Source organism: Magnolia sinica, chromosome 1 (genome assembly GCF_029962835.1).
Source record: "Magnolia sinica isolate HGM2019 chromosome 1, MsV1, whole genome shotgun sequence".
NCBI lineage: Eukaryota > Viridiplantae > Streptophyta > Magnoliopsida > Magnoliales > Magnoliaceae > Magnolia > Magnolia sinica.
In genome coordinates, this window is record NC_080573.1 from 103,543,562 (window position 1) to 103,568,990 (window position 25,429).

The 25,429-nt window shown below is 39.8% G+C and overlaps 1 protein-coding gene and 2 long non-coding RNA genes across 7 annotated transcripts; 1 reads left to right on the forward strand and 2 right to left on the reverse strand.

The window, feature by feature from the left end:
* Positions 1 to 1,874: 1,874 nt before the first annotated feature.
* LOC131255020 (uncharacterized) lies at positions 1,875 to 3,238 on the reverse strand. Its single transcript, XR_009175987.1, has 3 exons — positions 3,030 to 3,238; positions 2,480 to 2,704; positions 1,875 to 2,214 (listed from the first exon to the last, which is right to left on the reverse strand). It is a non-coding gene; the product is annotated as an uncharacterized LOC131255020 (long non-coding RNA).
* A 2,954-nt stretch (positions 3,239 to 6,192) lies between these two features.
* On the forward strand, positions 6,193 to 9,464 carry LOC131255085 (uncharacterized). The gene is made up of 2 exons (XM_058255810.1): positions 6,193 to 6,829; positions 9,207 to 9,464. The coding sequence occupies exons 1-2, from the start codon at positions 6,372 to 6,374 to the stop codon at positions 9,307 to 9,309; spliced, it is 561 nt and encodes a 186-aa protein (XP_058111793.1). The 5' UTR covers positions 6,193 to 6,371; the 3' UTR covers positions 9,310 to 9,464.
* A 2,641-nt stretch (positions 9,465 to 12,105) lies between these two features.
* LOC131252835 (uncharacterized) lies at positions 12,106 to 25,049 on the reverse strand. 5 transcript variants are annotated; one of them, XR_009174724.1, is made up of 6 exons: positions 24,429 to 24,855; positions 22,190 to 22,301; positions 14,965 to 15,036; positions 12,554 to 14,076; positions 12,273 to 12,395; positions 12,106 to 12,174 (listed from the first exon to the last, which is right to left on the reverse strand). It is a non-coding gene; the product is annotated as an uncharacterized LOC131252835 (long non-coding RNA). The 5 variants fall into 5 exon arrangements; XR_009174723.1 differs by lacking the exons at positions 12,106 to 12,174; positions 12,273 to 12,395; positions 12,554 to 14,076; positions 14,965 to 15,036 and adding exons at positions 21,253 to 21,489; positions 21,694 to 22,018; positions 24,870 to 25,049 and having other exon boundaries at positions 24,429 to 24,773; XR_009174720.1 differs by lacking the exons at positions 12,106 to 12,174; positions 12,273 to 12,395; positions 12,554 to 14,076; positions 14,965 to 15,036 and adding exons at positions 21,253 to 21,489; positions 21,694 to 22,018 and having other exon boundaries at positions 24,429 to 24,488; positions 24,638 to 24,855.
* Between the last annotated feature and the right edge of the window lie 380 nt (positions 25,050 to 25,429).

Below are 25,429 nucleotides of genomic sequence, written 5' to 3' on the forward strand. Positions count from 1 at the left end.
AGGTGTGAAAATCCTAGGGGAAAACCCTAGAAAGAGAACGAAGATCTCTCTCACTCGCTCGCACAGCGAGTGAGAAAAGGAGTCAGGGGAAAAAGCGGCGCGCCTGCGAATTTATATTTTGGAATTAGACTTTTAGCCTCAGTTCTTATGCTACCGAGGCTAAAAAGTAGACATTTGGCCTCGGTTCCTACGCAACCGAGGCTAAAAAGTCCGATTTCATTTCAACTTTTTAAATTTTATTTTCAAAATTTTCAATTATTTGAAATTTCTCAATTTTAAAAAAATTTCCAAGTTTTTTCAAGATTCTTAAATTCAAAATTCTTATTATTTTTTTTTTCAAAAATTTTCAAAATTCTTAATTTTTTTTAAATTCCCAATTTAAAAAAAAAAAATCATACTTTTTTCATAATTATCATTTTTTTATTCTTAATTTTTCAAAAAAGAAATTCTTAATTTTTTAAAAGTTCTGAAAATTAAAAAAAATTCTTAGTTCTTAAAAAATTCAAAATTCAAATCTTTTTCAAAACTCTCAATTTTTTTTTCAAAATTCTCAATTTTTTTTCCATTTGTCTCTAATTTTTTTCCAAAATTCTCAATTTTTTCACAATTGTCAAAAATTTTTAAAATTATTAATTCTTTCAATATTCTCAATTTTTTTTAATATTCTTAAATGTAGACTTTTGGCCTCGGTTCTTATGCAACGGAGGCTAAAAAGTAGACTTTTGGCCACGGTTCCCATGTAACTGAGGCTAAAAAGTAGACTTTTCGCCTCAGCTACTATGCAATTGAGGCTAAAATGTAGAATTTTTGCCTCGGTTCTTATGCAACTAAGGCTAAAAGGTAGACTTTTTGCCTTGGTTCCTATGCAACTGAGGTTAAAAAGTAGATTTTTGCCTTGGTTCCTATGCAAATGAGGCTATGCAATAGACTTTTCGCCTCGGTTCCTATGCAACTGAGGCTAAAAAGTAGACCTTCCGCCTCGGTTCCTATGCAACTGAGGCTAAAAATTAGACCTTTCGCCTCGGTTCCTATGCAACTGAGGTTAAAAAGTAGATTTTTTACCTCGGTTCCTATGCAACTGAGGCTACAAATTAGACCTTTCGCCTCGGTTCCTATGCAACTGAGGCTAAAAAGTAGATTTTTCACCTCGGTTCCTATGCAAATGAGGCTACAAATCAGACCTTTCGCCTCAGTTCCTATGCAACTGAGGCTAAAAAGTAGATTTTTCACCTCGGTTCCTATGCAACTGAGGCTACAAATTAGACCTTTCGCCTCGGTTCCTATGCAACTGAGGCGTGATACCTTTCACCTCGGTTTGTATGTAACTGAGGCTGAAAAGTAGACCTTTCGCCTTGGTTTTTATGTAACTGAGGCTAAAAAGTAGACCTTTCACCTCAGTTCCTATGCAACCGAGGCTAAAATGTAGACCTTTCGCCTTGGTTCCTATGCAACTGAGGCTAAAAAGTAGACCTTTCGCCTCGGTACTTATGTAACTTAGGTTAACATGTAGACTTTTAGCCTCAGTTCCATAGCAACTGATGCGAAAAATGAACTTTTAGCCTCAATTCCATAACAACTGAGGCTAAAAGACACATTTAGCCTTCATTTTTTCAAGCGAGGCTGAAGGCCTACTTTCTTGTAGTAAATACAAGAAAACTGGCCTTTACCGGCGGTTGTACTGGATGCCCCTAAATCGTCAGTTTTTGTTGACTACCAGAAAAATGGATAAAAGCTACGGATTTTATCCGTAGCTATGTGGGACTACGGTTATAGCCATTGATACCATAACCATAGCTTTTTAAAGAAGAGAAGAAAGATAAGAAAGGGTAATAGGTAGTGAGCCTAATGCTAATTGTCTACAACCAATCATAGGTAGTCAGCCTTTAACAGTGTCAAAGGTAGTCAGCCTAATGCTGCAAAAGAATTTGGTCAGCACCCAACTGAGCATGACAGAGAAAATACTGTAGTGATATCTGCAATAGCACATTTTCTAGTAGTGATCTGCAACTCTTTGGCAGTCACTTAATAGAGATTTTCCTGACGGCAGCATACTGTACATCCCCTGGTAATGTGATTTTCAGTTCTGGGCCTGCAAAGATGTGCATTGGCTCTGGCCACTCTGGGAGTCTCTTCTGGAGAAGCTGCCCATATGAATGCTCATTTCCTAGACTAAGAAACACCAAAGGCTCCAGCCTCTAGAACACCAAATCTCACCTAAAAAGGCACGCACTGAAATTATATAGCTACTTAATTTACCAAAAATAAAAAAGAGGAAAGAAAAGAATAAGAAGAAGATCCCAATTACATGCAAAGGGACAATTGAAAACAGCATAAATTGAATTTATTGGGGAAATATACTAGACTATTTCATCCCATGACATCGGAAACAAAGTAAAACATGGCATTTTCATATTAACAAGAGTTAAGGAAGCATTTCCATTCTTTATAGACAGTTGGAAACACAATAGCAAATACATACATGTGCAGAAGGGGTTGCTGTGCAAATGCTCCAAAAGAAAATATATACTTCAAGGACAATTCTCCACTAGCTTTTGCAGCCAAAGTATGATACACATAATCCTCCGTTGAAACACATTAAGTCAGGATTCATAAAACACATTAAGTTGTAGTCTCCCACTGTACATTGAGTACATGTTCATCCAGTGGGCTCATGTACTGCAGATAATCACAACTAATTCATGTGCTGAAGATCAGAGAGTGGGCCACACAACTGATAGATATTAGTTTATGATTCAAAATATAATAATAAAAACCAACCAACAAAAGTATCCCATATGGAATCCTACCAAGAGTGCAAAAGGATTTAGGGAAGACTAGCTCCTAGCAAGGCAAGACATTTCTTATAGAAATGCAGTTTGGGAAGCAATTTAACTACTTTCTCACTTAACAAAGACCTAAATTTCTTATCAATATCCCATATGGAAATTGACAAAGGGTTCAGATTGATTTAAGGAACTTCTGCAACATTTTAATCAAAATCTCTGTTTCTTTCACACTGTAAGATGTACCTCTTCAGTAGGTGGACCAGGTGGTCTGTGTGGACGATAGGTTTGCTGGCTATAACCGCCAGAAGGAGGCAAAGGCCTTACAGGGTTCTGAGCAAAGAAAGTTATTAGAACTGGCAAAAAGAAATATAAGTGCAAATCTTCTTCCAAAATAATTAGATGGGAAAGATACTGATGAATGTGGAACTGCTAATCAACATTAATAGCAAGTCTATGCAAAAAATGCAAACAGAATACACCCTTCTCACATATCAAGAGAAGTTGTAATTGAAGTACATGGTAGAGAGAATGGGACAAGTAAATGAAATAATATTAAGGAGGCAATGACAACAGCAATTTCTGCATGGAATATATTGCTTCATTGTTGGATGTAGGCTAGTGGGGCCCACTAGTGAGCAATCACTAGTGGGTGGGTCCCACATGTTTAGGCTTTCTCCGGCCTTTTCCATTCGGTTGAGATTTCAAATTCAACTTTGAATTATGATAAGAGATAGAGATTTGACTAAATAATATGGTTTCATCCTATCTCATCCGATCTCTCTCTTCTTTCCTATAAAAAGGGATGCGCTCTCTCTTGCATTCATGATATACGATAAACCGAGAGTATACAGAGATATACAGTGAGCACTATAGTCTATCCATTTTAAGTTGTCCTTGAGACAATCTGATTCATAGATCGCAATCCAGGGCCACTATATACCGTAGGATCAGAGGTGTCAATAGTTCCATCTGCTCCAGTAGTAGATAGGCGGGCCATTGAAGCACCGTTCTTCTGCTTTGTGAGGGTTCCAAAACTCGTGTAGACCGTCAAATCTTAAGGGCTCACCTTTCGCGCTTCCCTACAGTGGTATCAGAGCATTTAACAGTGGATCTCCGATTATTGTCATCTAAAAAGGTAAGTGACCCAACCTTTTTTTTTTGGATTGGAATCCAAGTTTTTCCAAAAGTAACGAATCAACATGTGTACGGTGGATGAGATGATATATATATATATATATATATATATATATATATATATATATATATATCTATATATATATATATATCCTTTAATCCAAGTTTTTATGATGCATGTAAGCCCGATTATATTTCCATACACGTTATGCATACCATTTTATTGGTTTATGGAATGGTACACATACTGTACCCCATGCGTATACATAATATCCACCAATAGTTGTTGTATTGAACTACACCACGTGTACGTAAGTTTCTGGTGACGAGTTTCACCATACTTGTATGATGTGCATGTATACACATCAGATCCATGTTTACAATTATGTACACGTATTGTTCTATAGACATGTTGTTCTGTACACATGTAATATTGTACACATGTTGTTATGCACACGTGTAGATCTGTTGAAGGATAATGGACACATATCAAGAATATTGTTTCCTTTTGTTGTATTGAACTAAACCTCTAAAATATAGCTATTGTTTTAGAAAAGTGGATTGGTTGATGTTCATCACACCAGTATATTTTCAAGATCAACCACCCATGTGGGTCTGATCAAATGGTATAAGCTGTATCCAAACCGTCCATTTTGTTGGCTAGCTCGGTTAAAGACTTAATCATTACCAACATCATATGAGACCATTCACCATAATGGTATTTGCATAATTCGAATATATAGAATTAAATCAAATGGTCCACATTTAAGGGTGGGTGCAACCAGATGGTCTGAATTGCCAGATAGAGAAAATGGTTTGAAGTATGTCCATACATAATGTGGCCCACTACTTGAACTGTTTGGATTAAATTCTATATATTCAAAACCATCTTTTCAGCAAACATGCCACAGTAGATGTTTTGGAAAGGTGTTGTTCCCTATTTTCCGCCAACACGCAACAACCTATTCCTGGTTGTACGTGGAAGGTTTCCATTCTATTTGGGTTGGAATGGTGGGGTCCACTTATGATGCAACCTAGGGGATCCGCTCCAATCATTATTTTCTCCGTATCATTTCATGATATGGGGTTAAAAATGAGGAAGATCCACTAATCTGGTGGACCACACCACAGTAATAGGTGTTCAACGCCAATTCGTATAGACCATCTCTTGGCGCACCACCTTATTTTCAAGCCAATGGTCTGGGATTACCGAATGGTGAGACCCACTTGTAAGATTAAAGAACAGAAACAAGTTATATATTTTATATTAACGTGTTTATATAACAGATTGCACACATGTGATTACATTGAAACTGGATTCAACCTTGTTATAGTGACGTACACTACTACTACACGTCCGGTGTTTTCTTTACATTGAAAGAATTAGCTGTAGTATACACGTCAGCAACACATGGTGTTGTATACATACCATCCATCACGAGATATGTGTTGAATCCAAACCGTCCATCCATCTGATGGGCTTGGATTTATGTTAGAGAAGCACAAAAAAAAAAAAAAAAAACACTTGGTTAATGTGCAAGTGTACACATGTGTTAACATGTCGTATGATATACATGTGTATATCACATATGTTACTAGTGCCTCTCAAATTCAAATGCTTAGCTGCTGTGTGAAGCAGATTGGCTCATGTACATCTCACGTGTTAGCTGATAGTATAATGTACATCTGTAAAGCTGCAGTGCACGTGTTGGTTGCACGTGTTGGTTGATGTACACGTGATTGGCTGATGTACATGTGCAGAAACTATGTTTTTAGTTTTGCTAATTTCACATGTGTAGATCTGTTGAAGGATGATGGACTCATATAAAAAATATAGTTTCCTTTATAATATCTTCTTCACTATTGATCTATTGCTCATTAGTGAACGAAACGATCATCAACCATGATGATCAATGTTGATGAAAGGATCCATCATCAACAATGATCATTATCGATAATGATCGGATCCATCACTAATAGTCATGATCACAGGTGAAGATTGTACTCTCTTTATATCTAAGCACTTAATTTTTCCTTTCTGATGATGATGTTAATATGCATGAAAATATTCGGCTTGATGTGTTTAGATCTAAGCCCCCTTATTTTTCATTGGAAAATATAGAAAAACTTAGTACTTAGATACTCCCTATACACAAATAAAGGTGCATAACCTGAGTGGGAGTTTATTCTCCTCCACCAAATGATGCATGCAACCATGTAATGGAAGGTTGCACGTTATATAAATTTATTCTTATAAAAGCATTAAATCTCATCTTAATTAGAGAACTTGATTGTTCTACACCGCCCATTCGGGTATGTGGACTTTCAGATCTCATTAAGATGTGTTAACTGCTTTTATACTTTGAAATTTTATATAACACGTAGAAATGCTGATGATTAGTGTCAATACCTTAGATCATAGCTAAGTAGTGATACTCATGCAATGTAGAGATGGCCACCAAAGCGTTAATCGCTGAACAACTGAAAGGACAACATTTCGATGGCAACAACTACGAAGACTGGTCCCACGCGGTGCGATGCCTTTTGGACGAGGACGACATATCTCACACACTCGATGTAGTTCAAGAGGAACCCATCCTAGCTGAAAACGAAAATTTACAAGAACATAGGGTTGCGATGACTCGCTATAATAAGTGGCGAAAACAAAATCGTTCAGCCCGTAATGTCCTTCTTAGCACTATGCACAAAGAACTCATACCTACGTATGAAGTGCATGAAACCGCTAAGGGAATCTGGGAAGCACTGACAGATGCCTACGCGCAGAAGTCAGATGCGAGAGTTAGGGCAATGGAATTAGAATTCCAGGAGTACAGGATGCCTGTCGGCTGCCCCATCAAAGATCATATTCGTAAGATGGAGCAAATGATAGGTGCCCTTAGGAATGTTGGGTGCAAATTGACTGAAAATCAGAAGATTATAGCCATGCACCGTTCCTTGCCTGAATCTTGGGCCCAAATCAAAAGAATTCTGAACCATACTGATTTTATCATTACATTCAGAGACTTTTGTGGCCACTTGATACGTGAGGTTGAAATGAATGCAATTCAGCCAGGTTCGGCCAAGGCCTTTGTAGCAGAGACCCATAAGCGAAAAGCTAACAATAAATAGTTCAAAGCTCGCAAGAAGACGAAGAAGAATAATCAAGAACAGAAGACCACAACACCTTCTCCAAATCTCAAGAAGGGGAATGGAAAGAAGAAGCAGAAAAAGACAAATAAAATCTGTTTTGTCTGTGAAAATTCTGGCCATTATGCTCGGCAGTGTGCCCACAAAAAGACGGTAATTTCTCAGTCACAAGAGACTTTGTATGTAGGCGTTTGTTCTGAAATCCTTTCCGTTGATACTATATCTAACGAGTGGATTTTGGATTCAGGCGCAACAAAGCACGTGACACAGAGTCGTGATGACTCAAGGAATTCCAGCCTGTAGCCAAAGGAAGTTACAAGCTGTACATGGGCAATAACGCTGTTGAAGACGTACTAGGGATTGGCGTTCTCCATCTCCGTACGCGCATAGGGCAAACAATAATCCTTCGTGATACTCTTTTTGCACCGGGGATGCGTCAAAATTTAATTTCTGTTTTTAGGTTATTATTTGATGGTTTTGATATTTGATTTTCCGGAACTAGAGTTTCTTTGAGACAAAATAACCTCATCTTTGCATAGAAAAATTTAATTTCAGATTTATTTATTCTAGACGTAGACTGTGATAATGACCCTCTTTCTTTATCTGCTATGTCGAATAAAAATGTAGTATCTGAATCTCAAAAATGGCACGCGAGGTTAGGTCACATCGGAAAGGATCGTATGACAAGACTAGTACGTTCTGGTCTGTTAGACTCCTTATCTAAAGTTGATTTGCCATTTTGTGAACATTGTGTGTCCGGGAAGACATCGAAGAAACCATTTCCCAAAGCGGCTAGGTCTAAGGGCACACTAGAGATAATCCATTCAGATATCTGTGGACCCTTTAATGTACATGCCAGAAATGGATATATATACTTTGTCACTTTCATTAACGATTACTCGCGCTATGGATATGTGTATCTCATCTCACACAAATCTGAGGCTTTTGATTGTTTTCTTAAATATAAAGCTGAGGTGGAAAATCAGCTTGAGAAAAAGATTAAAATCCTTCGATCTGATAGAGGTGGCGAGTAAACATCTGAAACGTTTAAATCATATTGTGAAAACGTTGAAATTGTTCGGTAGTACACAATGACTTACACTCCACAACAAAACAGTGTTGCAGAGAGAAGGAATAGGACACTATTGGACATGGTTAGATTGATGATGGCACAAGCCAATCTCTCTACCATATTCTGGGGAGACGTACTGTTAACAACCGTCTATGTCCTTAATAGAGTCTCATCCAAATCCATTCCTAAGACCCCATATGAGATGTAGTCTGGGAGGATTCTTTCTCTAGCCAACCTACGCCCTTGGAGATATTTAGGATATGTTTTGCTACCTACTCCACATAGAGGTAAACTTAATAGTAAAACCATTGAATGCGTGTTCATTAGATACCCTATGCATTCAAAGGGATACGTTCTAGTTTATGAGGACCATGGACGATGGATTGAGATAAAATCCCGGGATGTGACCTTCGTTGAAGATAGATACGCAAGCCGAATGAAGCAAAAGGTTCCAATAGAACTTTTTGAAATACCCGATGTATCTCAGGAGAGTGGGAGTTCTGCTCCTCAAGATGAAGATGCTCCTATAGTTCACCAGGACAGTGGGAGGACATCTCAGCAGGCTCCTGAGTTACGTCGAAGCGAAAGAGGATTGATTCCCCGAAGATACTTCGATATTAAGGGGCAAACATTCTCTTGCGTTGCAGTTGATGATGATGAACCTGATTCGTATCAGGATGCATTATTATCTTCTAACTCGGCCGATTGGGTAAATGCTATAGACGAATCAGAGGCGTGGGACCAGCTGGATCACCATTATCTTCTCACAGGTGCTTAAGTACTAAGTGACCACCTGATCAAAAGAAAGGCAGATGGTACAGTGGACAAGTATAAAGCACGATTAGTTGCTAAAGGTTTTACACAACAAGAAGGCATTGATTACGAGGAGACCTTTTCACCTGTTGCAAAGTTCTCCTCAATCCGCATGATCTTGTCCATTGTCGCAAGTTTAAACTTAGAGTTATATCAGATGGATGTAAAGACCGCATTCTTAAATGGTGACTTGGATGAAGAGATATACATGCAACAACCCATGAGTTATGTGGACAAAAAGCATCCAAAGAAAGTTTGCAAGTTATTGAAATCTATCTATGGGCTGAAGCAATCTTCAAGACAATGGTACATGAGGTTCCACTTGGCCATCACTACTTTTGGATTCACGATGAGTGAAGAAGATCATTGTGTATACATGAAACGGTCTGGAAGATCTTTTCTGATACTATCTCTATATGTAGACGATATCCTGTTAGCTGGTAATGACATGCAATTGTTGATATCGACTAAAGATTGGCTATTCTCGAACTTTGAGATGAAAGACCTCGATGAAGCCAACTTTATTCCTGGGGTAAAAATTATCAAAGATCTCCTTAAGAAATTTTTAGGCTTGTCTCAAGCAACGTATATACAAAAGATCTTAGAGCGATTCAGGATGAAAAATTTAAAAGTTGTTGAAACCCCTATAGATAAAGCTACCAAGCTAGACAGGAAATCGTGTCCCCAAACTGAAGCTGAGAAATTGGTTATGTCCTCAATACCTTATGCTAGCGCAGTAGGGAGCTTAATGTATGCTATGCTTTGCACCAGACTAGATATTAGCTATGTAGTTGGCATAGTCAGCTGTTATCAGAGTAACCCGGGACAGTCTCAATGGCAAGCCGTCAAACGTATATTCCGCTATCTCAGAGGAACAAAAGACCTAATGTTGTGTTATGAAGGAACAAGCCTCGAGCCCAAAGGATATTCTGATGCTTCTTGGGGTAATGACGCCGACGAGAGAAAGTCTACTTCAGGGTATGTATTCTTACTCGGAGGAGGAGCTATCTCATGGTCGAGTAAGAAACAAACATCCACAGCTCTTTCATCTATGGAGCCTGAGTACATTGCATGTTGTGCAGCAGTTCAAGAGTGTGTATGGGTTCGCAGATTTCTATTGAGTCTGGGTGTTGTACCGAGTGTTAGTCAGCCTATATCGCTGAAGATAGACAATACTTCTGCCATTGACTTGGCAAAGGACCCTAAACACCACCAGAAATCTAAGCACATTGAGATCAAGTATCATTACGTCCGTGATCAAGTGAGAGATAAGAAGGTCGCCCTCAGCTACATTCCTACTAAGGAGATGATGGTTGATCCCATGACGAAACCTATAGCTAGAGATCTATTTCAGGTTCACGTCAGGCAGATGGGATTGAGGAAAGCTTGACTAATGTACTTGTTTTGTAGTACCTTTGATCTTTCATTAATGAATATTATATTCCTTTTTATTCAGTATTGAACACTAATATAACTAGGTATGAAGATCATCAGCATTTACCTTGAAATCATGTAGGATTTCTATTTTTTGTCGACAGGCCGGTCACCCACTCGCACGGGTTGACCAACCTTGAATGTACAAGAGAGGTACATTTGAGGCTATGTTTATACATTGAGGTATGAACTTCCCTTTATTGTGAATAATAAAGGATGAGGATATGAGTGAGTCGTATCCGCCTACAATCTTATAAAGATTGAAGATGAGACTGATAAAGTCGAATAACATAATCGCACCATTCCATTACATGCGATCAATGTTATGGCCTGAAATTAAAGCCAGGTTATGAGGTTATGAGATGAGTCGTACCTTATGTAGAATGACCTGCGTATTGTAGACCCGACATTCACCTAGTATTGTCTACTTTACGACGTGGATTGTAGCCACGTGCTGGGACCTATTACCTACAGATTGCTTTGATTCGATCTAATCATTGCAACGTGCGAGTAGCCAGTCCCGTAGGTGACTCTTTGTGTCCTTAGCTACCCTCCTCTTGTGTATATGAGGATGAGATTGAGTGTTGCTACTTTAGTGTACTATGACGAAAGGTCCTTGATTGGCCAGACTCAGTTATGCTAGGAAAGCAGCTTGATTAATTCCAAATTACACATCTGCGTGGGGAAGATCCCGTGACAGCTACACCAAGTTTCTAGAACTATAAATACGCACTTGAAGACTTATCCGCCGGCAGTATCGAGTTGTTTTTATTAGACTTTTGCAAACAGTATTTTTCTTAAAAAGCATATATATATAAGTATTGCTTTGAATTGGTTTTAGTCGAAGTTTGTGAAAAATCAAGTTTTCAGAATAACTCGATAAGTTGGATAAGTGCGTATGTTGGCCGAGTACTCCAGGTCGGGAGTTAACTCCATCCGGTGTGGTCATGCGGACTAGGACAGGCATTGCAAAGCTTGGGTTATTGAGTACTAGTCAGGTGGTCACTTAGTACTTAAGCACTTGTGAGAAGATTATGGTGATCCAGCTGGTCTCACGCCTCTGATTCTTTTGATCGCGATGTTTGATCTTTGATTGTTATTAGGCGAGTTAAATGGACAATTTTTTTTTTGTGCCTATCCCACAGTGTGATTGAGTGAGAGATGTTGGACGTAGGCCAGTGGGGCCCACTGGTGAGCAATCACTAGTGGGTGGGTCCCACATGTTTAGGCTTTCTCCGGCCTTTTCCATTCGGTTGAGATTTCAAATTCAACTTTGAATTTGAAATATGATAAGAGATAGGGATTTGACCGGATAATATGGTTTCATCCTATCTCATCCGATCTCTCCCTCCTTTCCTATAAAAAGGGATGCGCTCTCTCTCGCATTGGATATACGATAAATCGAGAGTATACAGAGAGATACAGTGTGCACTATAGTCAATCTATTTTAGCTTGTCCTCGGGATGATTTGATCCATAGATCGCAATCCGGGGCCACTTATATCGTAGGATCAGAGGTGTGAATAGATCCATCTGCCCCAGTATTAGATAAGTAGGCCGTTGGAGTGTCAATTTTCTACTTTGTAAAGGTTTCAAACTTCGTGTAGACCGTCAGATCTTGAGGGCTCACCTTCCGCGCTTCCCAACAATCATGAATATCACAACAACACTGAGGCTGAAGTCCTAATCACAATGTGAATATAATTTCACGAAATGCATGCCTCACTAAGCGAAGCCCTCATCTAGGCATACACATCTTGCATTTGCTTGATAATCACCTATGTCATTTCTGATAATTTTGGAAAGGTTCCAAAGGTCGATATGTTAGAATTAGCATTCTATTAATGTTGGATACACTTAAATGACATGAGATGAGATGAGACAAACCTGGTTTGAATCATCTAACAAAACCTTCTCAAAAACTCCAAAGGGCAGGGCAACTGATGTTGGAATTCCTATCAAGGAAGGCACTTTTCCTTTTAGATATGAAAGTTTATCTGAATACCATCCCTGATTTTCCATATGCACATAGATTAACTCCAAAATGACTTACCAATGAAAGAAAAACAGAAGTGGAAGGGAAAACTGATCTTCAAAAAACCATTCCATATATTTTACAAGACTAACCATTTAACTGGTGAATTTATGAGCTGGTATAGCATATCTACATGCTTTCTGATCAGAGTTAGGGATGGTGAAGATCCATCTTCTTTCAAATTTGTTGAGCTTGCATCAGAGAGTTCACTTTCCTCAATCTCACTATTGTTAAGACAAATGGATAAGGATCAGTTCTGTATTCATGTAGCTGATAGAAGTAGCATGAACACAAAACTACACAGAGAAAATAGTAAAAGACAATCTGTCAAATTGGACCATAAGCTCATTTTATGAGGAAAATATAGGCTTATCTTGTAAATCATGAGATATATTGTCATAATCACATCATCCACAAATTCAAGGGATATATTTATCTGTAAAGTATTTCTGTAGAGGTAGCTTTCAGGCATAACAACTTTGGCAAGATGTGATGGTTGATATATGTGGCATACATGTAACTCAAATTAATCTGTCAGCACCAAACTTAGATGCATCATAATCCAAAAATTACATTGATTTGATTACCAAACTCGCCAATTGGTGGACAAGTATCAGATGGTTAAAATTGAAAAAAAAAAAAAAAAATCCAACTGTTCAACAAATAAGTTTCCACAAATCAATGTTAAGATTGTTGAACCAATCTGATTTTCAGATTATAACCTCTATCTACAGTGGACCCCACAATTTGAATGTCATAATGAGATAATGCACGTCGCGTTTACAGATCTCTAAGTGCCTGTGCATCATGCATCAAACTCGACCAAAGTATGAAATAACTTTCCATGCCCCAAACAGGGATGAATATTTTTGAAGATGTGCTCTTGTTTATTATGTTTATAAGAGAATGCTATCTTACAGACATTTGAAGAATCTCACTTCCATAAAGCAGGATATCCCCAAAGAATATTATTATTTAATCAACATAAACAAAACTCAATACACCATTCCAGTTTAATATAAACATATGAGGTTGTTCCCTACTGCAGCAATTGCCATCATTTCAAATGCTTGAATCCCTGAAACACAGCCAGGATCCAGATTAGAGACAAGGATGGTGCACCTGTCATTTGTACCACTTATTCCAGGAGGCAAGCCTCCACCAAATGCAGCTGCAGCATTTCCCATCTACAGATTAAAAAGAAAGAAAGGAAAGAAAGAAAAAGAAAAAGAAAAAGAAAAGAAGAAGATCATAAATGCATAAAAGTGAAATCGGACTTTTCCCAAAAAAAAAAAAAAAGTGGAGGATAAAAAGTGAGCAAGCATGCTGGGTATTCAAAACAAGATAAGCTGGAGATCATTCAAAGTTCAGACACATTGCCTAAGCAACCCTACCTGAGGAAATGCCACTGAAACAGAAAATAAAATGTGGATCAGTGAGTGAGATGACAAAGAACCATACAAAAGTAAGAAGAAATAAAATGTGCAACACTAAGACAAAGGGATACTATGAAACTCAATCCATTCCAAGGATTTAGTTGGATTGGATGGCATCTCCAGAGCATTTGATTCCTTTCCAGCTCTCTTCAAAGGGGTCACCACTGACAAAATTCCATCCAGTGAGTTGGGGTGGGAAGTTCCGGGAGATGTAAAGGCCCTGCACAGTATTCTCTAGGATTTCAGTTTATACAAATGAAGCCCATGCACAGAAACTCTAACAGTTTCACCAAAAATGAATGATCAATACACATTTTTCACTTTAACATGTTCACATTGATTCATTGGGGTAAAATGGTGGATAGCCCACAAGCATTTCATACATGATTTATTGTATTCCTTGACTTTGCCCATTGCTCACTGCTTCATCTTGTCTATTGTACCCCAAAGCAGAGGACCTATCTTCAATTGTATTTTAAGATGGTAAAATATCCAGTCTACTTGCACCCCTAATCTGAACCTCATGAGGATGGATGCTTATTGAATGTATCATTTGCAACAACTGAAGCTTCAATGTAATATTGCAGCCAGATGCCGATTCTTCCGAAATGGTTCTTTTACAGCTTTTGCATCTTCATTCTAACGCTAGTTTTTTAGACATTTAGAAAGTGATCTGTATGGAACAAGGCGGCCTTGAATCGTCTCAGCAACTGATTTAGAAAGGGATTAGAAGTTGGCAACAGAAGCAATCCACATCAAGAAAATCAGAAAATGCAACAAAAACATATGGTCTGCTCCATCATTGAGATCAAGAAAATCAAGATATTGATGGAAATTCAGTATGAAGAACCCTAACAGGTCCAGATTTTATGATTTTAATGAAGCATAGATTGGACTCATGAGATCCATGAAAGTGGGTTTGGATCTTCCTAAAGAATAGTCTCCTTGGCTCGGTCATAATTTTGTAATTTCTGGGGCAAGTAGGCTTCTAAAATAGTAATCCAACCAGACTAACAGTGTTGAAAATGAAAAAAGCTGTAAATTAGATGTTTAGAACCAACAAAATCTTCACAATTCAAAGATACCAATTTGTGCAAAGACACCATACCTTGTCCACGTCAACTAGAGGAAAATTCAGCTGTAATGATGGATCCAACCAATCTGGTGGTGGGGAGTTAACCTGTATAATAACGGCAAATAAGACAAATCAACTCCAGACAAATATGATATCACGATATCAAAAAATCTAAAGAGTATTGCAAACCTTTAAAAAAAAATCCAAAGAGTAGCAACAAGAGCATCACCATACACCCACAACGAACTTTGCTGACCATACAACCACAATAATATGATGATGACCACAACAACAACAAGAGTGAAATACACAGAAGAAAAATAAACAATAAAAAATAATGATTATTAATCACTATTGTCAAACACAACGCATTCAGCAATGTGACATTTTGCATGTCATTAACCAATTATGATTCTCCAATTGTACTAGTACTTGAAATTCAGAATGGAAACTACACAAACAAAATGTTTCTAAACGACCATATGATTGCTGATTCTTTTGAGATTGAAAAACAATTCACTATAAGAATTTACAGAACTAGCAAAAAAGAGAAATTGACAACTTTCAAATAGGTTCTGTATGCCATGGGGCAACAACAGAATCTTCACATCCTTAAACTAGCCGTCTCTAGCTACAGACAGACCCATTTAATACGGATGATATTATCACGCCCCCAGACCTAGGAAAAAAGAGAAATTGACAACTTTCAAATAGGTTCTTTATGCCACGGGGCAACAACAGAATCTTCACATCCTTAAACTAGCCGTCTCTAGCTACAGAAAGACCCATTTAATACGGATGATATTATCACGCCCCCAGACCCAGAAACCGGGCTCACAAAATTTCCGATCGCCGAATCCGGTGCCAACAGCCTCCGTAGTACCCCATTCTCGGCTCCTGGCACCCATACACCAGGTTATGATCCTGGAATCCTACAAAGAGGATTTCTATAACATAAGTTTGTTTCATAATTAGCATAACCAAGATCATAATCCACAAATAATAACCACAGGATCATCATCACAAAATTCACTAATAATGAAAACTTTTACAAGGTGCATAAAGGGAAAGATACAATGGCTAAAAAAAACTCTAAAAGCTCTGCGGCACGCTCCTACTCCTGCTCAGCTACTGTCTAGCGTCACCTGCACGCATCAATCATGCATAAGCTTATAGAAAGCTTAGAAGGTGGTGTAATTGTGTGCAGGATAGGTGCCAAGTATGCAATATCAGAGTATGCGGAATATGCTGCCAAGACCATGAATACCACCAGCTGTAACAAGGCTATGCAATACAAGTCAGGAATGCCATTAGCCATACAAAGGCTATGCAACACCAAACATGAATGCTATCAGCCATCCCAAGGCTATGCGATGCGGGACCTATATAGCAAAATGTTATATGCAATATGCAATGCGATCATGCCAGTCCTCATATCAACTCCACGTAACAGTATAGTTCCTCTCTGGAAAATTACCGGGGTTAAATACACTCCACACTGACTGCCGCCTCCCTAGCTGCGCAACCCAACAAGCGGAAGAGACCTCACTACTCGCCTATAGTCTGTCAATACCTACTCGGCTCGTCAATAACGAACCCATTTGCAAGCTGGTCAAACTCAGTATAGCTTACGCCCCCTCACTCGGGCGAGTAAGGCGACACCCCCTTCCAACCGACCACGACACGGTGGGAGATGCGGCCTAATGGTATTCGGCACTGGCGCTCATGTTTCCACTCAGTCTAGACGTTGGAGCATTTCATGGTACCAAAAAGGTTCTGGGACTTTCACCGAAGGACATCCTGCCTGCCCATAGTGCTAGAACCAAGCATTTCCAGTGTCCAAACCTGGCCATCCACGATGTGCCTGTGGAGGCTACGACCCTGATGATGTCAAGGAAAATAATAACCGTGCCATGCAAATGCGAGATGCATGAATCATACTAATCAATCATGCATCACTCCTGCGCATACAACGCGCTCATGCAGGGCATCACTCAGGGAGTCCCATAAACAATCTGCCCAATGACACATACCATGATTAATCACTCCCCAACCAAGCATACATATGATGTACATGGGAATGAAGATAAACTAAGTATGACATACGTTGATGTTGTACTCTCCTCTCAACAAGGTTGGGTCTAGGTACTTAGATGATTTTACATGGTATGAAGAAGTATAACCAATAGTGGGGGCCCAACGATTTGGGGTAGCCCACAAAGTCTAGATAAGTAATACTATGGGCCCAATAGATGAGAATGGGCCTATCAAAGGGCCTAAAGGGGTTCACAATGTAGACATTTAACCACCATTGTTCCCTAGAAGGCAGCCAAACAAGGAACCTAGCTAAAACAAAGCCCCAGGCCTGGATACAACCATGAAAAGAAAATGGGCAGTAATCCATAACATCTCATACCACATGATGGGCCTCAAGAAACGGCCCAAAGCCTACATACATCAATGTGGGCTCAATGAGGCAAACCATGGCCCAAGTATCATGGCCAACGAATACATGCATTATGATGGGCCTCATGGGCAGCCCATATGCCCCAAAACAAATGGCTAAGGTATTTTTAACATTCACTTTGTGGGCCTTATAAGTTAGCCCAAAAGTTGGTAAATTGGATGGGCCATAAAGATACAATCACATACACCATAATGAGCTTACAAGCAGCCCACAAGGCCCAACACAATGGATGGGCAGCACTTGCATTGGAAAAGTACTAAGGCTAGACGTCCAGCCCATTTGGGCCTGCCTGGACGTCCAAAAAAATCTGGGTTGCAAGGTCTGAATTCAATCAAATGGGTAGTGGGCCGTACAAGACACAAATGGGGCCCAAAACCTTAGAAATAAAAATACAAGCATGGTATGTATACATAACACCCTCAATCTGGTGGGCCTTACAACTCCAAAACATACAACTATATGCAGCAATTTCGGGCCCTTGCTGAAAATCTAGCCCACCTAACTTCCTGGGCTTACTGGAGTCCAGCAAAATAAATTATCTGGATAAAATAAACACTCCATGGTAGCCCATACATGTTACAATGGGCCCCACTAGATGGAAGGTACGAATACAACTCATAAATCAGGGTGGGCCAGCCGCTGGTCCAGCAGCGCCCAACCCAGCCTGGAAATTCCAAGGGCGCCTGGATGGCCTGGCAAAATACATACAAGGTGGGTCCCAACTCTGGACGTTCCACCAGGGGTGGGCCACGTCTAAGTGGGCCACACAATGGAGGACGGTTGGGATTTAACACATCATCATGGTGGGCCACAAAGGAGGGTGGACGGTCAGACCTCCTGCTGGATGTTAGCCCAGTTGGGGCGTCCAGCAGGTGGGCTGCTGGCCTAGCTGTGGTGTCCCATAGATGGACAGCCTGGATATTCTACCAATGACTAAGGTGGGTCCCAGTAAGGTGGGTCACAAGGAAGGTAAGGGGAGAAGCCATACATGCATATAAACAAAAATAAAAATAAAAATCTAGACAGTAAGGTTTTTAAATAAAAATCTGCTGCTGGAATGTTGTTGTCCCCATCTTGTACACCCGATGGAGTGGGCCCAGGCCTGCCCAATCAAGGGGAAAATGGGTGGATTACATGCACCCATAAATGAACAACAAGTGGGGTCCACATGAGTGGCCCACTATCCCCAAAACCAAGCCGATATGTATGTTTTTCCTTCATGCAGGACTGCTAGACGGTCCAAAAACTTGGACCATCTAGCCCTCTTAGGCTTGCTTCTTGGGGCTCCAATCAAGGTTGGATAGTGTGGGTTTCATCATACATCAAGGTGGGGTCCACTCATCAGTGAACCACCCCACTACAAGGGAAAAAATCCAACAAATAAATAAGGTTAAACTCCATACAAACAAACAGCAAATGGCCATGGAAAAAATCTGGGCAGCAGCATGTTGCTCCACATTACAGCCCATGGAGCTTGCTAGATAGTTAATATTCATCACATTCATCATGAGATGGCCTACCTAAGTGGGCCATAGGGACCCCAGACCAGGTTGCTAATAGCATTTCACCTTGCATGTCAAATGGACAACAAGGTGGGCCGTCCAACGTCCAGAAATTGGACAACAAGACCGTCCTACCTTACTGGATGGTCTGGGGGTCCTGGCCACACCAGGTGGGCCACGCCACCAGGGAAAAAGAGAGATCCACGACCATGGGAGTGGGCTCCGCCACTATGAGCCCCTCCAAACAATCTAAACCATACATCAATGGATTCCATGCATGCATGGGCCCTACAATTAAAAAATCTGAGGTGGGGATACCATCCCCACCATGGATCTAGGGTCTACATGACCTAACGAACTATAGATCAAATGAAAAACCTCATGATGGGGTCCATGGAGAATGGCCCCATCATGGCAACATGCATGCACAAAGTGGGCCATTGGCCACACTCATGGAGTCATGTAGGATCTCCATCATTGATTAGTAGGTTCTACACACTCCTAAGCAAAGGAAAGAATGATCCATGTAAGAAAAATGAAAGAACTAAACCTAGAAGAGTACCCACCTCAAAGCTTATCCTTCTTCTTCTATACTTGGGTTCTCTAGATCCAATGAGGTAGTTTCAATAGTGGGGATAGGTTTTAGAGGGTTAGATTGGGAGAGATCTAGCTTGGAAGGGGCTGGAGGGATGGGTTCTAATAGACGTCCAAGGTCTCTCTCTTGGTTTGCTAGAGGAGAGAAATGAGAGAAATGAGAGAGAAGAAAGGGAAGTGATGGATTGTAAGAGGGAATGATGGGTTTGTAAGAGCATAGGGAAGAGAAGAAAGTATGTTTGTACTTTTTACATGTAAGGCATGCTTATAGGGGTGATGTCATCATCCTAGTCTAGATGGGCTAGGGTGATGATGTCATGCATTGGAGGTTGTGTAGAGATCTCTCTCTACCTAGAATCCTACGGCCCTGCAATGCGCAGTCTATGGCCGAGATTATGCGCGGGTCATAACTCTTGATCTACACCTCGGATTGGCGCATGAGATGCGGCGTTGAAACCGCGGCGACGATGCGGTCGCAATAGTATAGGTTTCAAGTCGAATTGGTTCAGGTTTACTGGGCAGAACTTAGGGATGATCTCAAATGCTACTTACAAGTCGCGGGTCGCCGGAATTTAACTGGAAGGACCGCGGGACCTAACGGAATGGAATGGATACTAGGTTATAGGTCTGACAGCTCTCCCCTCTTAACAAAAATAATTTCATCCTCAAAATTTACTAGGACAAAACAAAGGAAGAAGATAAAACATCATCACATATATAGCAATCAATACAAGGCAATACATGACACAATATAATCAATCACTTAACAGACAAATGGGAATAGCACTCTCTAATCTCAGCTTTGCACTCCCAAGATGCCTCTGCCTCAGAATGGTGACCCCACTGAACCTTCACTAGAGGAATGACCTTGGTCTAGAGAACCTGCTCCTTTCAATCAAAGATGCGAATCGGCTGCTCAATATAAGAAGCATCCTCACGGACCTTAAGAGGCTGCCAATCAATCACAGGAATAATGTCTGATCCACACTTCTGCAACATCGAAACATGAAAAATGTTATAGATACCAAACAACTCAGAAGGTAAGGCAAGCCTGTAGGCCATGGTGTCTACGCACCCGGTGACCTCGAAAGGTCTTATGAATCTCAGGGCAAGTTTGCCCTTCGCTCCAAATCGAATCACGCCCTTCATGGGCGAGACCTTGAAATACACCCTGTCCCCAACTGCAAACTCCAGGGGACGACGTCGACGATTAGCAAAACTCTTCTACCAGCTCTGAGCTGTGTGCATCCTCAACCTGATGATGTCGATTACCTCTGATGACTGCTGCACAAGCTCGGTACCTAGGAGACACTGCTCTCCAACCTTGGTCCAACAACTAGGAAATCTGCACGGTCTGCCATATAATGCCTCAAAAGGAGTCATGTCAATAGTCTCCTGATAGCTGTTGTTGTACGTGAACCCGGCCAGGCGCAAATGCTTATCCACTACCAGAAAAACGAACAAAGGCTACAGATAAAAACTGTAGCAAAAGAGCTATTGCTATGGTTATAGTCCATAGCACGTCCGTAGCAATTGGTGGTGTAACTAAAAGACAAAAAACTATGGCTACGGATTAAATCCGTAGCAATAGGTTTCAGTCCGTAGCTATACAGTTTGTAGAGAAATGTACATCCCACTACGGATAATATTTGTAGCTAAAAGTAGATCGAAACCCGTAGCATATTGCGTTAGTTAGTATTAGCTACGGTTTTCTAGAACAATAGCAACGGATAATATCCGTAGCTAATTTTCAAAAAAAATTTATAACAATGGTGTCTATTACTATTGCAAGAACCTGCTGTGATTGATCAATACAATCAGGAAAGAAAACGATGCATTAATATTACAAATAGCAATCAAATCATACAATGCATTCTACATTCACATATCTAGATAAACAAATTTCAGAATACAACAGATCGCCGGTTGTAAGTATAATAGGAGCAGAGATCGTCCAAATGCCTTGTTAGCGCCGACACCACAATAGTATGGCCCCTGCACAAACCGACACACACAGCCTCAGCTCTGGTAACATGAGAGATATCTAGATAGCAAAGATACACATTGGATGAGATCCTTTTTTTTTTTAAACTATGGTTTGTGAAGTCAGTGACATTTGGGACCATTCATGCAGATCCTGTTTCTCAGAAAAGGTAATTTTTGAACATAAAACCTGAAATTCTTGATGAAGCAAGGTACCAATTAATGTTGCAGTTGAATGCTCACTACACTTAAGTCTCTCATCAAGGATGGTGTGTCTTGGGCATGTGAAACTAGCAGCAACCTGAAAGTGATTCATTCTTTAATTCCATCATGACAAGAATAAGTTATGGGATAAGAGGCAAAATATAGACATTTAATCATGCCAGTTGCAAATAATGCTGGGATTATATAAGATGGAGAAGGTAGAGATGGATGGATCATACCTGGCAGTTGGTGTAGAACCTGTGAATACTTCAGACAAGTCATAGAGATATTCACACAAAATGCTAGAAAGGAGATTAGTACAAGCTTCTTCAACTATCTGAAAATATAACATGAACCATGTCCACAGCCATCAGAATCAGGAGAACATCCAAGAGCCATATAATTCGAATACACAAGCAATTGAAGCTATCAGGAACAAAGCAGGAGACAATGGCATCATTGTATAGCAAAAAAATAAAATAAAAATACAGAAGTTGTGAGATCTTACCTTGTTGTTATGTAAGATATAAGCCTCTTGAGTAAAGGATAGCCATGACTCCTTGGATTTTATATAACATAAGAAAATTGTAGTTCCAGTGGCTGGGTCTCAATATAGTGTTCTGCAGTCCAGAAAAAAATCAGATGAACAGCATACTGCCGAAACTGTTCCAGAAAAAAAAAATCATCATCATCATAGCCTTGTCCGAGCTTTTTAGGGTCGACTTTCATTATTTGCTCGACAAAAGTATCATGGCGAGCTGCCCACCCAACATCAATTCCCTCAGCCTTTACCTTTGGGACCGCGCGAATCACTACTCAGCAGAGGATGACTACATAAATGCTAGTAAAAAGAGAACAGCAGAATTTCTGTGTACAAATCAAAAGTGAGCTATATAAATCCTGCCTATTATATAAATCCTACTCTTTTGAATAAATCCATAAATCCATAACCTTCTCTTTTGATGTTGTGCACAGTATCTCTAGTATATAAATGCTAGAGAGCAGGATTAGACCTGGGCCTGTAGCTTATGGGAGTGGGCATTGAGAAATAAGAACTGCCTTTTTAGTTTTTGTTTTTGTTTTTGTTTTATTGATTTATTTATTTTTTGTTGGGACTGGAGGCAGGACTGAGTATTGAAACTCTGATAGCAAGGTTGATGTTGTACAGACAGTTGTTTTTGCTCCAAAATAAGAGGGGAAAAGGCAAAGTATGCATGCACCAGATCTCAGAAGCAGGATCTTTAACAGAAACTCCTCAGAATAGCAGAAATCAAGACAATTAGATACAGAATGTCGAAAGACTCCAATAATCTTCTAGGGCATCGAACCAGTCGAAAGAAAGTAGAAGAATCATCAATCACACATATTCTAATCTCTGGAAGCAGAGATTCACACATGCCCCCGTTCAAGACACAAGGCCAGTATTATATAGGTAGGCTAGCTTCTACTTTCCTACCACTACCCAACTTTCATAATTTAGGTTCAACACAAATGGCAATAACAATGACCCAACTTTCTTAATTTAGGTTCAAAACAAACATAAACAATAAAGAAAATCTTTCTAAATAACGGTAGCCTGCTGCTAAACAATTTACTGGAAACTCCTAGAACTAAATCAACCTAAGAGGTCATTTGAACACCTGTAAATTGGGCTAGCTGTAAATGAAATACAGGTAAATGATTTACAGGCAATGTTTGGATGCTGCAAAATGCCTGTAAATAATTTTCAGACTGTAAATCATTTACAGCTTTTAGCTGCAAATGATATCTCTCTGTAAAGCTGTGATTTCATTTACCTGCAAATCATTTACAGCCTAGTGGCTACAATTTTGAACTTTTAGCAGCAAATGAAATCCCTCTAAACAATTACAAGCTATCCAAACATAGACAATTATTTACCTGTAAACATATTACAGCTTAAAGCCAAACAGGACAGGCTGTAAATGATTTACACCTGAAAATCATTTACCACCTACAAAATTTACAGTCATCCCAACGAGCCCTAGCTACATGATATGGCTAGATATGGCTATACCCATGGCTGGAACTCAAACTTGGACAAATGGTTCTGTTGGTCCCACAGATCACTTGATCCACTGTATAGGACACACCTGATGGGTCCTATGGAACCAAGAAAACAATTGGTTGACTGTTTTGGATCTCCGGTTGGTCCTGTGAACACCACAAACTAATCAATGCAACCTGGGACCTTTTTATGGTTTGGCTACATAGCATAAGCACACAACCTTAGCAAACATACAAGTGCAAATCGTGGCCAAAGTGCATCAACACCCAGCCCAGTACCCCTCATCATCACCTACCAAGCATGCATGTGCAAATAGTGGCCAAAGTGCATTAACACCCAGCCCAGTACCCCTCATTGTCACCCATAATATTATCCACTTGTAAATTGATAAGAGATTTTCTTCATGTTTTTAATAAAATGTGGTTATTGATTAAGAAGAAAGGAACAAAGCCTTCATGAAACTGAGAAGAACCCCATGCTACTTGTTCCAGAACGCATAAAATTCTACTTGTGGAGAAACTCTGTGGTTAATCTTCAAGAAGTGGTGTGCCTAATTTGAAACATGGGTATTTGTCTTGGTTGCATCACCAAATTCCCAAGCGTTTTGACCATTTTCTGATCAAAATAGTATGCATTTTCACTCTTTTAAGGTGAAAGAAGATGAGGGCCTGAAATTACTGATTAAAAAAAGACAACTTGAAGCCAAGTAATTGCCACTTACCTCGCACAAAACCTCGGCACTTTTAGCATTGAAATCACGTAAGGCTGCTCGTCTCACATGCTACAAACCCCGCAAGGCAGCAACAACAAGAAAAGAAACATTGGATAGCATGATTAAAACTCAGCAGTGGAGTTTAAAACTCAATCAAGTTCTTGCATCAATAAACAAGGAATGACTCAGTCACACGTTCAACTTTGCAGAAAACTTACAAATCAGACTAGAGAATTGGCTCCTTAAACACAAAAGCCCACATTGAGTGCTCAACCAAATATGGAGTTGTTATAGGGTCCATATCAAGTCCCATTTGAGTTAAGGGTTTTTAAAACCTTGCTCAATACCTTAAACCTGCATCTCAAGATCAGATCATTCATGAGAAATATCCAACTAAAACATGAATCTCAAGGACATAACACTATTAAATGGATAAATTTCTGCACTCACAAAACCAGATAGATAGGGGTTAGCCCGGCTGCCCCATAAAGTATACATGACATTGTGGTGAGCAAGTGGGACATCAAACAGTGCATAAGTTGGCCTTCCCCATCAACATGAGCATGCACAAAAATCAAGCTGATCCACTCATCAGGTAGATGATGCAGCCGTGGATGCGCCTCACACAATCACAGTGTCATGGAGACCCATCAACTATATTTGCACACAAGCGCACACGCACACACACACAGATCAGGCTTGTCCATTCATTAGGTGGATGATGTAGTCATGGATGGGCCTCACATAATCATGGAGACCTATCACCTACATTTGCTGAGAGAAAGAGAGAGTAATGCACTACACGTGCTACAGTGCTTAAGTGCTCATACACAAGATTAGATAGATGAGATTGAAAACAAACGAAGAGTTAAGATGTAAGTAGGATTTGGTGTTATGTATGGGACGTGCCTGGGTTTGGATTTGTAGTGCTACTGATATCCTTTTTGGATTTCTATTAGAGAAGAGTTTTCTCCTACTGTGAGCATGATTATCAAATACAAGAGGTAAAA